Source organism: Amblyomma mixtum, chromosome 5 (assembly GCF_055824585.1).
Source record: "Amblyomma mixtum isolate Tamu chromosome 5, ASM5582458v1, whole genome shotgun sequence".
In the NCBI taxonomy this organism is placed as follows: domain Eukaryota; kingdom Metazoa; phylum Arthropoda; class Arachnida; order Ixodida; family Ixodidae; genus Amblyomma; species Amblyomma mixtum.
In genome coordinates, this window is record NC_143016.1 from 56,147,355 (window position 1) to 56,160,301 (window position 12,947).

At 50.6% G+C, this 12,947-nt stretch overlaps 1 protein-coding gene across 1 annotated transcript in view; it reads right to left on the bottom strand.

Annotated features, from left to right (window-relative positions):
• Positions 1-12,947, bottom strand: part of ClC-a (chloride channel protein 2) — a 97,856-nt gene that overhangs the window by 6,204 nt on the left and 78,705 nt on the right. The window contains exons 10-18 of the mRNA XM_089544562.1: positions 11,750-11,834; positions 11,507-11,608; positions 10,266-10,350; positions 8,606-8,825; positions 7,208-7,318; positions 5,941-6,038; positions 4,920-5,035; positions 1,514-1,650; positions 375-565 (exon numbers count right to left, since the gene is read on the bottom strand). Of these exons, the coding sequence (XP_089400688.1) occupies positions 375-565; positions 1,514-1,650; positions 4,920-5,035; positions 5,941-6,038; positions 7,208-7,318; positions 8,606-8,825; positions 10,266-10,350; positions 11,507-11,608; positions 11,750-11,834 (1,145 nt within the window). The remainder of the gene's footprint in view (positions 1-374; positions 566-1,513; positions 1,651-4,919; positions 5,036-5,940; positions 6,039-7,207; positions 7,319-8,605; positions 8,826-10,265; positions 10,351-11,506; positions 11,609-11,749; positions 11,835-12,947) is intronic.

Genomic DNA, 12,947 nt, shown 5'->3' on the forward strand with positions numbered 1-12,947 from the left:
GCAGCCTTCACTGCATGTTCGGACGCTATGAGGCGAAGCACATGTATAGGAAGCACGAAAGAGGACCAGTACTAGACAGGTTTGGTCGCAGGGAAAGCAAGGTTTGATTTGATTCATGGGGGTTTAACGTCCAAAACGACTCAGACCGAGAGACGCCATAGTGAAGGGCTCCGGAATTTCGACCACATGGGGTTCTTCAACTTGCACAGACATCACACTGTACACAGGCCTCTAGAATTTCGCCTCCATCGAAACTCGACCGCCGCGGCCAGGATCGAATCCGCGTCTTCCGGGTCAGCAGCCGAGCACCGTAACCAGTGAGCCGCCGCGGCCGACGGGTCGGAGTAGAAACGAAAAGAAAAAGGCTGACACACCCTTCCGCTGTTGGTGACGGGAACCACCTCGAAGCGCGACTGGCGCCGCTGCTCCATGGGACTCTTGCGCGCCGTCATGTCCATGGAGCGGCGCCGGGCCACCTCCTGGAGCCGCCGCCAGCGGCCCAGCTGCAGCTCCATCAGCCGCAGAAGCTCCAGCCGAGGGATCGAGCCTAGCAGGATCATGGAGTCTGTACCACACGACAACAGACGTTAAGATTGCAGGGGAGAGAGAAACACGAAGGTGTGCCCAGTGTGCATGCTGCCAGAAACAGCGCCTAACACGCAGTGTTCATCTGCGGTACCAGCAACGCAGGCAACACGGTGCTTGCTACCTGGAGACGCCTGTCGAAAAGCTCCCGGGCAGGGCTCGTGCCACACGCATACACGTTTGATCAACCCACAATGCAGAGACGAATTCGTGCCAGCAATGACAAAGACACCATAAAGGTTTGGGCAAGTTGCTGCGACATGCTCTGGAAGGAATGGCGTGGCAAGGAAAGACATGGACGAAGGACGAAATAAAGAAAACAAAAAAAAACCCGCAAGATTCCATGTCTTTCCCTGTCACGCCATTCTTTCCAGAACATGACACAGACACAACGTACAAGATAAATAAATAAATAACAATGATATCTTGACAAGACATGAAAGGACGCCGTTGGACAAGGAACAGAAGTCGTTCATCATGGTCAAGCGAGTGATGCATGAAGCTGAAGTTAGTGAACACAGGCCCTGTGACTACCCCATTATACATCCACTAAGTACTGCTGGCAACATAATGAGCCCTAACTTATCCCAATACCTGTTTGCTATGCTCTAGAACAGACAGCTGCAGTTCAGGTGAGTTTCAATAATTCGTCTGCCCTTTTTCTCCTCAACATTAGTGCATGATAACACTGAAGTTAACCAGAACAAGTAAGCAGTTCATTACTTGCAACACCAACAATTATAACGTGGAATGACAGAGTATCGTGAATGTGCTTGTTCTGCCAAACACATCGGACGGAGAAAGCCATTTTTCTTTCCCTTGTGGAAGCAGTGGAGAGGAATGGATGCAGTACTCTGAAATAATTTCCCTTAACTCTCCCCAAATCAGGCTCGCCCTGACACAAAGCAAAGACATCGTGGGAGCTCACCGGGCGATTCAACGAGTGGAAAGCAGTTGAGGCGCTTGTTGGTGCGCAGCAGGTGCTTGAGGTCCTTGTAGGTGGCGCCCTGCCAGATGAACACCACGTCACGGACCATGATGTCCTCCACGTAGATGTTGTGCGCCCTGGATCACAGAAGCCGCCAGGGATGAAACAAACAAGAAAAAGAAAGCAAGCAGGGAAGAGAGCTCAACGAGGGCAACTGGTGTGCACTTAATAGTAACCTTGAGGGGCGCAATGCACCTCAGTGCATAATGTTTATGTTCTTTGTGTGCAAGGCCTGACCTACCGCACATGATCTCCCCATTAGTGATGCTGCGCACCTCTTTTGTGACGAACAACTTTTCGGGCTTGCATTGCGAAGCTTTGGTGCTGGTGCCAGGTGAAAAGACTAATTAAAATTCATTGAAGACACTGCCAGCGCTTTCGTTGGATGTATGATAGTGTATGCTGGCTGAAGACAAGAAAGCATCGTCTGATCACCGCATAAGGAGGGATCAGTATGAGAACTGCGACACGAAGGATGCGAGACACAACTGCTCGCAGAGCGAGCGGAAACGGTAAGGGAAAAATAGAAGTCAATTACCTCTGTCCAGTAGAACCCAATTATATCGAACTCAGTTAGATGGAAATATCTTTTATATCGAATAATTTCTCAGCACTGCAAAGCTAGAATATGAATGTATAAAAAAAATGTATGGCTATATCGTACAAAAAGTGTTCCTTTGTTTATAAGAGCAAAATTAAAGTGCCATTATAATGTTCCCCGTTTACGAAATACTGTCTCCTATTATCCTACTTGTTTCGCACATAAACCTGTTAAAAGCTTCATTTACTGTTTGCTGTGAAAGTTGAGAATTATTTACCATATTTGTATTCTAAAATGTGAGTACGTACTACGTGCCCTTGCTGTCCATGCAGAGCTACAATGATGATCTGATTTCCTGTTTGTTTGTTTTTTTCCTGTAATCGTCACAATGTATTAGAGTCCTAATATTTGCTATAGAGTGTTTTAGTGCAAAAGTATGTTTTGATGTTCAGGAAGAGCAGGCCATAGTCAGGTGGAAAACCACCTTTTGCTTGCTTTCCCTTGGTTTACTCGATGTAAATCAGAAGAAACCAGAATTAAAAAAAAAAATTAGACGTCACATGCGACAGATCGAACTTTGGGCAGTGCCGGGAGACTCAAGAAGCTGGCTTTCCCTCAACATATCTCCGGGGGTTAGCTTCCCCGCAGGTTAGATCGAACTACGGACAACTCCGGTCGACTCAAGAAGCTGGCTTTCTGTCAGCACATCTCCGAAGGTTAGCTTTCTCGCATGAACGTGTTGGTGCTAAATATTGGTGCTACGTAGCACGCGCAGACCAATGATGACGCGGATCTACGATGACGTAGCCGGCGGGCGCGTACCTGGCCAACCATAACGTTCATTTTTAGCCCACTGCGTCAGTTATGCCGGCGTTGTCACGCATAATCCGCGCTGTGAAGTTTGATTTTAGGAAACGCCTAATTGAACGCTTCCTGCAGAACCCGAGGACTGGAAGAGACCCAAAGATCGACCCCTTAGACGCCCTGCCTCTGCTGAGTGGACCGTGGAATGATGTAAAAAACGAAACTATGCAGACCTGCTTCCGACATTCTGGTCTCTGCTTTCCCGAAGACGGAGCAAATTCTTTGTCGGGTGAGCTCAACGAAGCCGTCACCGGCCTTGATACTTTGTAGAACCAGTTGTCCGAATTTGCTGGCACTATTTGTGATGAGGCAGCCCTGCGCGTCTCCGCGGACGACGACGTTGAGACCGCGGAAGAGCTTGCGGACGAGATATCACTGCCGACATCGCGGATAACCAGGACACCACTGATGCGAATTGCGACGAGGACTTTAGAGAACGTGTGCCCACGTGCTTCGACGTGCTCCGTGCGCTCAGCATGGTTCGTCGCGATTGCGCGTCGATAGAAGGCTGCGGTCTCTGCTGTTCGAAGTCCATCGATAACATTGAAAAATGTGTTCTGTCCGAGGCAGTGACGATGAAGAAACATAAAAAAAAATTCATGACTATTTCGCTCGGTAATCGCACACAGTAAGTAGCTGCCAAAGAAATATTTTTTTTCATCTCAATGTTTGTATGTTATTAAATTTACTGCTACTTTTATATCGAATTACACATTATATTGCCGCGTATCATTGTAGTGCCCGTTCGTTCGCGCAAGGCAGCAGGAAAGGGGTGTTATCATTTTTGTTCGTGACGCGAGAAGCGACCGGACTTATCTCGATTGATCACAGCCATGAAGAGCTGCATCTACGTGTTTCCAGATTAGTCTAGATGATCTCGACCTGTTATCTCGAAGTTTCCTTGCCGGCTTTAAATTGAACGATGCCGCGAGCAGCGGGCATTCGTAGTTCGACGACCGACGAGCACGTTTGTTGCTTATGCCGCCGCCGAGTGATTCAGTTCTTTTGCGGGCGCAAGTCAGCCCAAATAAAGAGCTTCGTTTCCAAGTCTTGTTGGTGTTTTCGTGACCGCTGGACTGCCGTCACAACAACGTGACAATATCGAACTCGTAGGCGATTTTTTTTTTATTTTGCGAGTTCGATATATGCGGGTTCGACTGCATATGCTGGTAAGCCACTTAAATGACTACAGGGTGCCTCACAGCGCCTGAATTGTGCATTAGCAAGTGAGCATTGGCAAGTTGGGCACGGAAGTAAATATCTATCGAAGATGGTAGAAGTTTCGTTTTAATGATGCGCCACGCTGAGCGGATAGCACGTGCATAGAAATACTGCATGATAATACTTCAGTGCTTCCGGCATCTTGTTGGCGATAAGACCAAAGCGCTTTTTTGCCGCTCCGATTGTCCGCGTGTCCCTTTTCCACAGCTGCACGCAGTTCGCGGCACTGAACTTATTTATCTTGTCTTCAAGTTCCGAGAACGACGAAAAACGGTCGCCGACTGCGAAAACCACTACGCTGTCGTCACTGTGCGCTTGCGGCTGCCCGAAATTGGGCACGTTCGCCATGTTCACTGATAAACCGCGCACGATAGAAATAAATGCTGCAGGTCACAACACATGCGAAGCAAGACGGAACAACACGTGCGAAGCAAGACGGGGCAACTATCCGCGCATCGACGCACGTGCATCAGTGCCGCGTCGGGCAGTGGTCACGTGACAATGCACAGCCAATGAGGTCGGGCAGTGGTCACGTGACAATGCACAGCCAATGAGAAGCGAGTGCCGTGAGAAATTCGCAAACACAATTCTCACGGCTGCCGGGCAGTGGTCACGTGACAATGCACAGCCAATGAGAAGCGAGTGCCGTGAGAATTGTGGGAGCGGAATTCTCACGGCTGCCGGGAGAATAGCCACTCCCTAGAAAAATACTACACTCACTCGGATGACGTAGAAAGAATAGGCGGCAGGTACGGGAGCTTCTTCAGCTTGATGATTAGATCATACACTGAAGGCTGAAGCATCTGGGATACGGCGTTTGCTATCAGCACCGCTATCTGCAATAGCAAAGGAATAAAAGAAGGTTTCCCCAAATAGATTAGGTGTCGCTCTCAATGAAAGTCAACAGAGTGCGCAAAAAACTGAGACAAATCAGAATCCGCACCTTCTGTCGCGCAAAATTGCTTTGTATGTGTTGCAGGAATCACTTTTTCTTTCCTCGTTAAAGTTATGAGCGCATTAACCACGCTCCGGAATTCAAACCTTCGCTTGGGGGGCACGGCTCCGGTCAACTGCTCGAGACTGTTGCGCATAGGGTGCGTCAACGTCCGCGCCGCCGACCGATCAAAGCACCCTATAGTCGCACCGAACTCACAGAAAATCCCAGCGCAAGTCCCGCGAAATTTTGTCCTCGACAGATCGTCGTCTTTCAGCGTTCAAAAAGCATACCATACGAGTCGAGGAGGGCTAACGGTATCGTCTAGGAGTCAATTTTTGCCCCCTCTGCAAAGTGCGCAAGAAAGTAACAGACGGTGGCCACTAGTTACACACGGTGCGCACGTTCACCCGCCTTTGCTTCTCTCTCATCTCTCTTTTGGAGCGTTAGCTCTGCTTAGCTCCTTCCTCAGTTTTGCGCCGTCGGCGTGGGCGCCGTCCGCACCATAAACCTTGGCAGCGTGCCTAGATTCTGCGAGCAGGGTAACGGCGCGGCGTGTTTAACGCCAGCGACGGTGGCTCGCCCGGCGTACTTGGCAGAATGCCAAGATTCTGCTTTGCCCGTCGGCGCATGCGCTTTGGTGAAGCCGGTACACGCTAAGCTGCATATCTGTGCCGCTGCTGTATCTTTTTTCCCTCTGTAACAAGCTCCTCGCATAAAATCGCAAAGCCCAGAAACTTTTATACAGGTCCTTCCAAACAGCCATCAAGCTTGGGATTCAAGGCACACGCGACGAACACTACTCACCATGACGGGCAGAATGTGAGACATCTGTCCGGTCATCTCGAAGGCGATGACAGCCGTCGATATGGTGCGGGTGGCGGCTCCGGCCATGGCAGCAGCACCTGTGAGCACAGATGGATAGAGGGAGATATAATTCAGCGGTGACGTTTTCAAGACCGGCAACCAGTTAAGTAGATAAGACGAACGGAACCGAAGACATAAAACTATCTGTCCCCTTCAGTAAACCTGCTTCGTTGCATTTGCGTTGTGTCCAGTATAAGCTAGGTCTTTACCATCTTGCCATTTCTCTCTCTCTGTCGTGTGCGTGCGTGCGTGTGTCGCATATAAACCTCAGGAGATTCGCGGTGAAACTTCAGAACGCCGCGACCGAATGCCGCGAAAGCCTTTATACCCCAGTAAACTCTACCCCTCCCTTGCGATGCTCTATAGATTTGTAACACGACGCAATTCTGATGCCCGCTTGCTCTATCAGGAGAGGCCTACACCGACAGTCGCCGAGGAGCTTAAGCATACGTATGAAGCGTGTTACGATGGGCAACCGCCAATGGTGCGCGAAACGATGCACTTGCATGAAGCAATGCGGGCCATTGAACCCAACGAAACTCTAACCAGTACGTGATATATATTTCGAAATGACTGCCTTCCTGACTCATATCCTTCTGCCAGTGACGCCTAAAGCAACGTTAGCCCTCGCGAACCTGGTTGCGGCTTGCTGAGGGATAGTGCAAACACCTGTTTGATTATCCACAGTTGAGAGTTTTTCGGAGCAATTTTCTTCCAGATCCCAACACTCGGCGCTTCAGCTGTCAGCTGGGTAGCGCTGAAAGGCGAGAACTGCTAAATGCACCGGTAATGACGCCGACGCGAAGCTACAAGCTTATTCCATCACACACAACTGCAATGCAAGGCTCCTCTGCTTGTATGAAGACAGTTATAATGACGTGGCTGTAACCAACGGATGTCTCCAATGAGTAGCTACTCCAAGCGCCGTTGCGCAAACACGACGCAAACGCATGTCACGGCGGTGCGCAGAGCTATCCAAAGACGCGTTTTCCATTTGATCACTTTTTCAAAAGTTGACAGCGCTTAACTGACGCGCAGACGGACACGGGTCGAATCACTGAAGCGTGAAGCCTAACCACAGCACAAACGTGAGCTTAAAGCGATGATTGCGGCAGCATGAATGCGCACAAGAACTCAAAGGCGTGCTTGTCCTTTTTAAGGACTGCGTCCGACGTTCGGCCTCGCCCTCTGTCAGAGTGAGACTTACCCGCCACGGCGTAGCCGCCAGGGATGACCTTGTTGATGTTTTCGCCCATGCGGATTCCCTCCGGAAAGAGCACGGCCATCGTTTCACCGACGAGTCGCCCGAAGGCGGCGCCTGAAACAAACAGCCGAGCGCATGCCGCTTTGTGACCTGTCGCTGCTCTCTGCCACGAAGACTGCGGCAACGTAAAGAGACACGCACGAGCATTCGCACAAGCGTTCAAGACACCTGAACAAGTGCAGAGTACCAGAAAGACACGAAGAAGACTCCCGCGAATTCTCAACTTTAACACTTTTAAGGAAGTCGTGCGGGCGGAGACCAAAGTGGTTTAAACTACAAAAAAGTTTGTATGGTTAGTTTATATTACTACGAAAAAGTTTGCATGGTTAGCTTGTTTATATTGCCACGTGCTATATAGATACACGTGAAACAATATGTGAGCGGCTCAATGGAGTTCTTGCATCGAACACTGCATGGTAATGAAGTTCTTGCATCGAACACTGCATGGTCCGCGTCGATATAGCTTGCTCGTGTGTGACGCTAAAGCCCCACCTCGATGGACACTTCCGAGGCGTACGGGCGGAGCGCCTACGCGCACGGGCGTACGCTGGAGCCTGTCTGCGCATGCGCGAGGCGCGACGCGCGAGCAGGCGCGAGCGGGGCGCAGATATCTGTACATGTCAGATATCCGCGCCTGCGCACGGGCGCTAGCGCGCGCGTCGGAAGCGGGGTCCGGTTGACAACAATCGGAGGACCGCGGGGCTCTGGAGGACTCTTTTCTTCATAGCTTCGTGTTCCCCGAACTTTTCTTCGCGGTTTAATTCGTCCTTTCAGCGCCCCCCAACCATCTTTTGTTCAGGGCTTGACATTCCTTCAGTCGGCTCGGGAGGGGGAGCGAGCCAGCACCAGGAGCATGGAGGTGAATGCCACTTTTCGACGCCCGTCGCGGCGCGTGCTGGGCGCGCAGGCGCTTCGCGTGTACGCCTGGGAAGTGTCCATCGAGGTGGGGCTTAACGCGTACGAAAGCGCAAGAACGAGCACGTAGAGCGCGCACGGAAAGATCTGGCAGCAAGCTACACGACATTACGCAGTGCCAAAATTTTAACAGGTACTGCTGATGCCGTGGGCCCTACAGAGGGCCACTGGCCTTGCCTGTCAACGGCGCGCACACAACTACAAGGAGTGGCTAGTGAACTTAAAGCGCAACAAACTTTCTTCGTGTTAAATCTTCGCACACTTTCCACCTCTTCACCACAAGCGGCGCTGCTCGTGGCCTTGACTAACTCTAGCCCTAACCCGACTCCATGGGTCTTGCTCTTTATGGAGCTCAAAAGCACACGTGACGAATGGTCGGAGTTTAGAGCCCGCTAGGACGATCAACAGCGAAGAGCTTCGTCGTACCCATCTTGAAGACGGGTATGAAGAGTCCCAGCGGCACAGGAATGGTGGCGGCCAGCGCGGTCATCCAGAGGTTCATGAAGATGAACAGGCCCAGCGTGAGGAAGACGCGGCCCTTGGTGGTGCCCCAGTGGTTGACCACCATGTGCTCGTCCACGCCCAGGTCGCTGGACGTCCACGTGAAGTTCGAGAACAGGTCGTGCACCGCCTCGTGCGTCGTCAGCTGCAACAGTTTCGAAAGGGGGACCCCAGAGCTGTCGAAGTTGCCATACAGTCGCGTCCCCAGCGCCAGCCTTCAATGCCCAGGAAATGTCGCAAAGGTTACGTGTATCCATGACTGCGGAAAATCCGTTTCGCTAAGTACAAACGCTTCTAGATTGTCCCATCTTCGAGGACACACTTTTTTCTCCATTTTCAGTATTTCAGGACAGGACAGCAGGCCACAGTCAGCATTTCTATCTATTCGTGAATTAGACAACTGCCAATCAGACCAACGTAACAAGGATCTTGTAACTTTGAATACGAGGACCCTGAAACCGAAGCTCAATCGTTGATTCCGCCAGCGACAAAACCGCGTGCGATCGCAATGATGCGCAAGGTTCAGCAGGCTGACGTCTGTCCCTCGCTTTGCTCTTCCCAATCCCTTGCTGTTTTCTGCGGGCCTGTATTGTTCCGCTCACCTGGCTTGCACACTGGTCACGGGGAGCAAAAAGCTAGCGGGATGATGTGGGTATGCTGTGTTATAGCGCTATGGATCAATTGCATGTATTTTCCGGTATAAAAAAAAAGGGGAAAGCACGAACGACTCACCATGCCGAACACCCCGATTATCCAGTGACGCCTGCAGTTACAGTCTACTCTCAATGTGGTTTTCTCGCGCGACAATTTTTATCGCGTCCCACGGATCTCCCACGACTGTCATATCCAATAAATGCACAGAGATATGGAGCCTATCGCTGTCACAATCACAGAAAAGATAAAATTACCGAAGAGAATCACTAAACCCCAGAGCAACTCATGCTATGATGGACGCCGTAGTTCAGGGCTCCGGAAATTTCGACCACCTGGGGTTCTTTAACGTGCACTAACATCGCACAGTACACGGTCCTCTAGAATTTCGCCTCCATCGAAATTCGACCGCCGCGGCCGGGATCGAACCAGCGTCTTCGGGTCAGCAGTCAAGTGCCATATCCACTGGGCCACCGCGGCGGCCATTCTCTGGCCTCATTTTAACGCATTTAAGGCAGAAAGCTGTGCAAGTTGGTGTTTAGACAGAAAAGACGTAGCACTAGCGCAAAACTGCGGCTATGCCCTAGTACTAGCGCTAGTACTATGTCCTATCTCATTTTAATGACCAGTTTCTATGGGGAAAACCGAAAAGCACAGCAGTGCCATGCAGTATTCACCGGCGCAGAAACACTTGCTCTTTAACTTTTTTTTCTCTCTCTTTTCCCAGAGAACCACGGTTGGTCGTGTGAATTATAGAACGCACCTGATGGTCCCGATGAAGCAGATAAAGTACTCTGACACTGGCCAGGCGACGAGATACCAAACAAGTCGCACCCGTACGCACATCGAAGTTTCGAATAAGCAATTTGATACGCATAATGTGCGCAAGGTAAGTAGCGAGACGACGAGTAAAACACGCTATAATGGTGCTCACCTCTGCTGCCATGAACTGTCCGAGGCCCTCGGGGAAGGTAGCCGATGATATAAACACAGTAATTATTAGTGGATACAGAAAGCGACTGGAAGAAAGGAAAACAGCAAAATGAGCCATTTCCATCTCGTGTTTATACATCAAAGCGTCAAACAACGTATTCATATCTCGCGGAAACGACAACCATTTTGCTGGAGGCGAAACGCGAGCACGCCACTACCAAGGCATCGGTGTGCGCTAACCCAGGCGGCACATCACAACGGTCCTCAATTGGAGGTACATTGGCAAACAGCGGTTCAAAATAGTTCAGCACTGCCAGTGTTTTCCCAAGATAGGCTATGCCAGACCAACAAACTGGACCAAGTTATTCCATGTTCTCCCGACGTTGGCCGTACCGTTTCTAAGTCACATTGGACCAGGCTGTCTCATGCTCTCCCGACGTTGGCTGTGCCATTTTCAAAATCTGGCTGTATGGGACCATGTTGTATCATGTTGGTATTTGCCGCCCCATTCCAACGAAACAGGCTACGATGGACCAGTTCGCTCCCTTTAGTCCCAATATTGTCCCAAGCTGGCTATACTACGTCGCCAAAGTAAATATTTTGCGCTGATTAATCATTTCAAGACAAATGTTCTTTCAGTGCATCATAGCATAAAGAGCTCCAGATGACCGAAATCGATCTGGAGTCATCGACCAAAGTGCGCCTCATAGCTCGCAGTGTACCGATGGCGCCTAAAAACACGTTAAGCCAAAGCATGCCCAAAAATAAAAATAAGAAAAGAACGGTTCGAGGGCCCTTGGGCTAGAACGCCAGTACTGAAAGGTACCGCGGTCCGCCACTGCAACGACGCGCACTATGCAACGGCGGCGTAGTCAAGGTATTCGTGGTAATCTAAACAAGCAGCACGTATCCCCTTTGAGAAAACTAACCGAGCAAGAGGTTTTCGCTTCTCAACCGTATAACAGAGCATTCACGGCACCCTTAAGTCCGAAAGGCGTCCAAACGTGAAGGCAAGTTCACATTACTTTACAGAGATTCAGAGCTTAAGGGCTGTCATAAGTACTTCGCTGCGCGGCTAAGAATTAAACCACCGTTGCCCGGTTACTTTTGGCAAATACGGTACACTGCCGGCTAGATGGGCCTGCGAGAGGAGTCAAGGACACGGAGCTAGGCACGAGGCGCCGCTCTGACGCAGCGGCCGGGCTAAACACAGGGCAAATAAAACGGCGCGAACATACGTACTTCCTCTGCAGGAAGGCGCTCATGCGCTTGTGCTTCCGGTTGAACAGCACGACCCTCTTGTGCATGTAGACGAAGGTGGCGCCCAGGACGCCACAGGCTGCGCTGTAGGAAAAAATTCCATGGGCGGGGGGGACGGAAGGAAAGGAGAGACGGGACAAGGCTCGAATGAACGCACCCCCGAACGTGGATAACGGCTGCGCGCACAGGAAGCAACCAAAGTGACAGCAAGGCGACAAGGCTTACCCCATCACAGCGTAAACGACTAGTTCGACGAGATCAAAGGGGAAGTCCATCCGGAAATTTGTCCTGAATACTGCCGTTATCGTGTCTGCAGAGGGAAAGAAGAAAAAAAAAAGAAGAGGTGGGTACGAAAGAAAGAGTACTTATCAAACATCACGTATGGATCACTTTCGGTTCTCCTGGCGTTAAGGGGGAGGGGGGGGGGGGGCAATGAAGACAACTCCACACAGTTAACGTTCCAAGTAAAAACTGGTTCTCTGGCTCTTTCTGGATATGATGATGTTTGTCCAGCAGTAAAAGGCGCGACTGTAGCGGAGAAAATTGCATTTAAAAATCTTCCCGCTACTCCATTCAAACTCGTGACGTCCTTACCGAAACGGACAGGTGGCCACCATTTTGAAGTGAATGGAGGTGTAGTATAGCCTTCGGGATCCGCGAAAATCAGTCTGTGTCAGCGCCCGCATTTTACTTGAGCAATCGGCCTGGAGTGGCGACACCGGTATGTCGTGTTTTGGTCATTTCTAGTTTGTAAAAAGTTCCGTTTGCGGTCACAAGTAATTGTTTGTGATTACACCGCCGCACCCCATATATACACGCAGACTTCAATTTGTAATTGCCCTTTAAAATTGAAGGATCTGGACAGGACTGCGCCAATATCTGAACAGAAGTGTTATACGGGGCAGGCACGCCACCGCACAAGGCGAACGCCAGCTTGGCTGGCAAAAGGATGGGAGAGATAGAACTATGCACAGCTCTGCTGCTGCAGCTGGTGATCGGCTTTCGACTCCAACACCGCTATGAAATGGAACGCGAGAATCAGTTCGCTCCTCCACTTGCACGAACGCTATATCGGACACAAAAGTAACTGAGACACGAAAGAGGCCTCATATTTTTTGTCACAGAACGACCGAACTCTGCGCACAGAAAATGACACGCGAGGTATAGCTGATGCGCCAACTTCTACACGCGAGTCAAATTTCAAACAATAGATCCTGAAAGCGACATCGGCGATCCGGGTACTTTTGCGACCTGAGAGAGCGCAGCGCCGTATAGGGACAACGATCCATTGCGTAATGGCAGAAATAAATAAAACTGAAAGAAAAGCACCGCGCAGTGCGGACAGCCGTTCACGATGCGTTCTACAGAAAAGGCGGCAGCGGCGCGCAGTTTCCTCTGCGACGTTGCGTACACGCTTGACGCC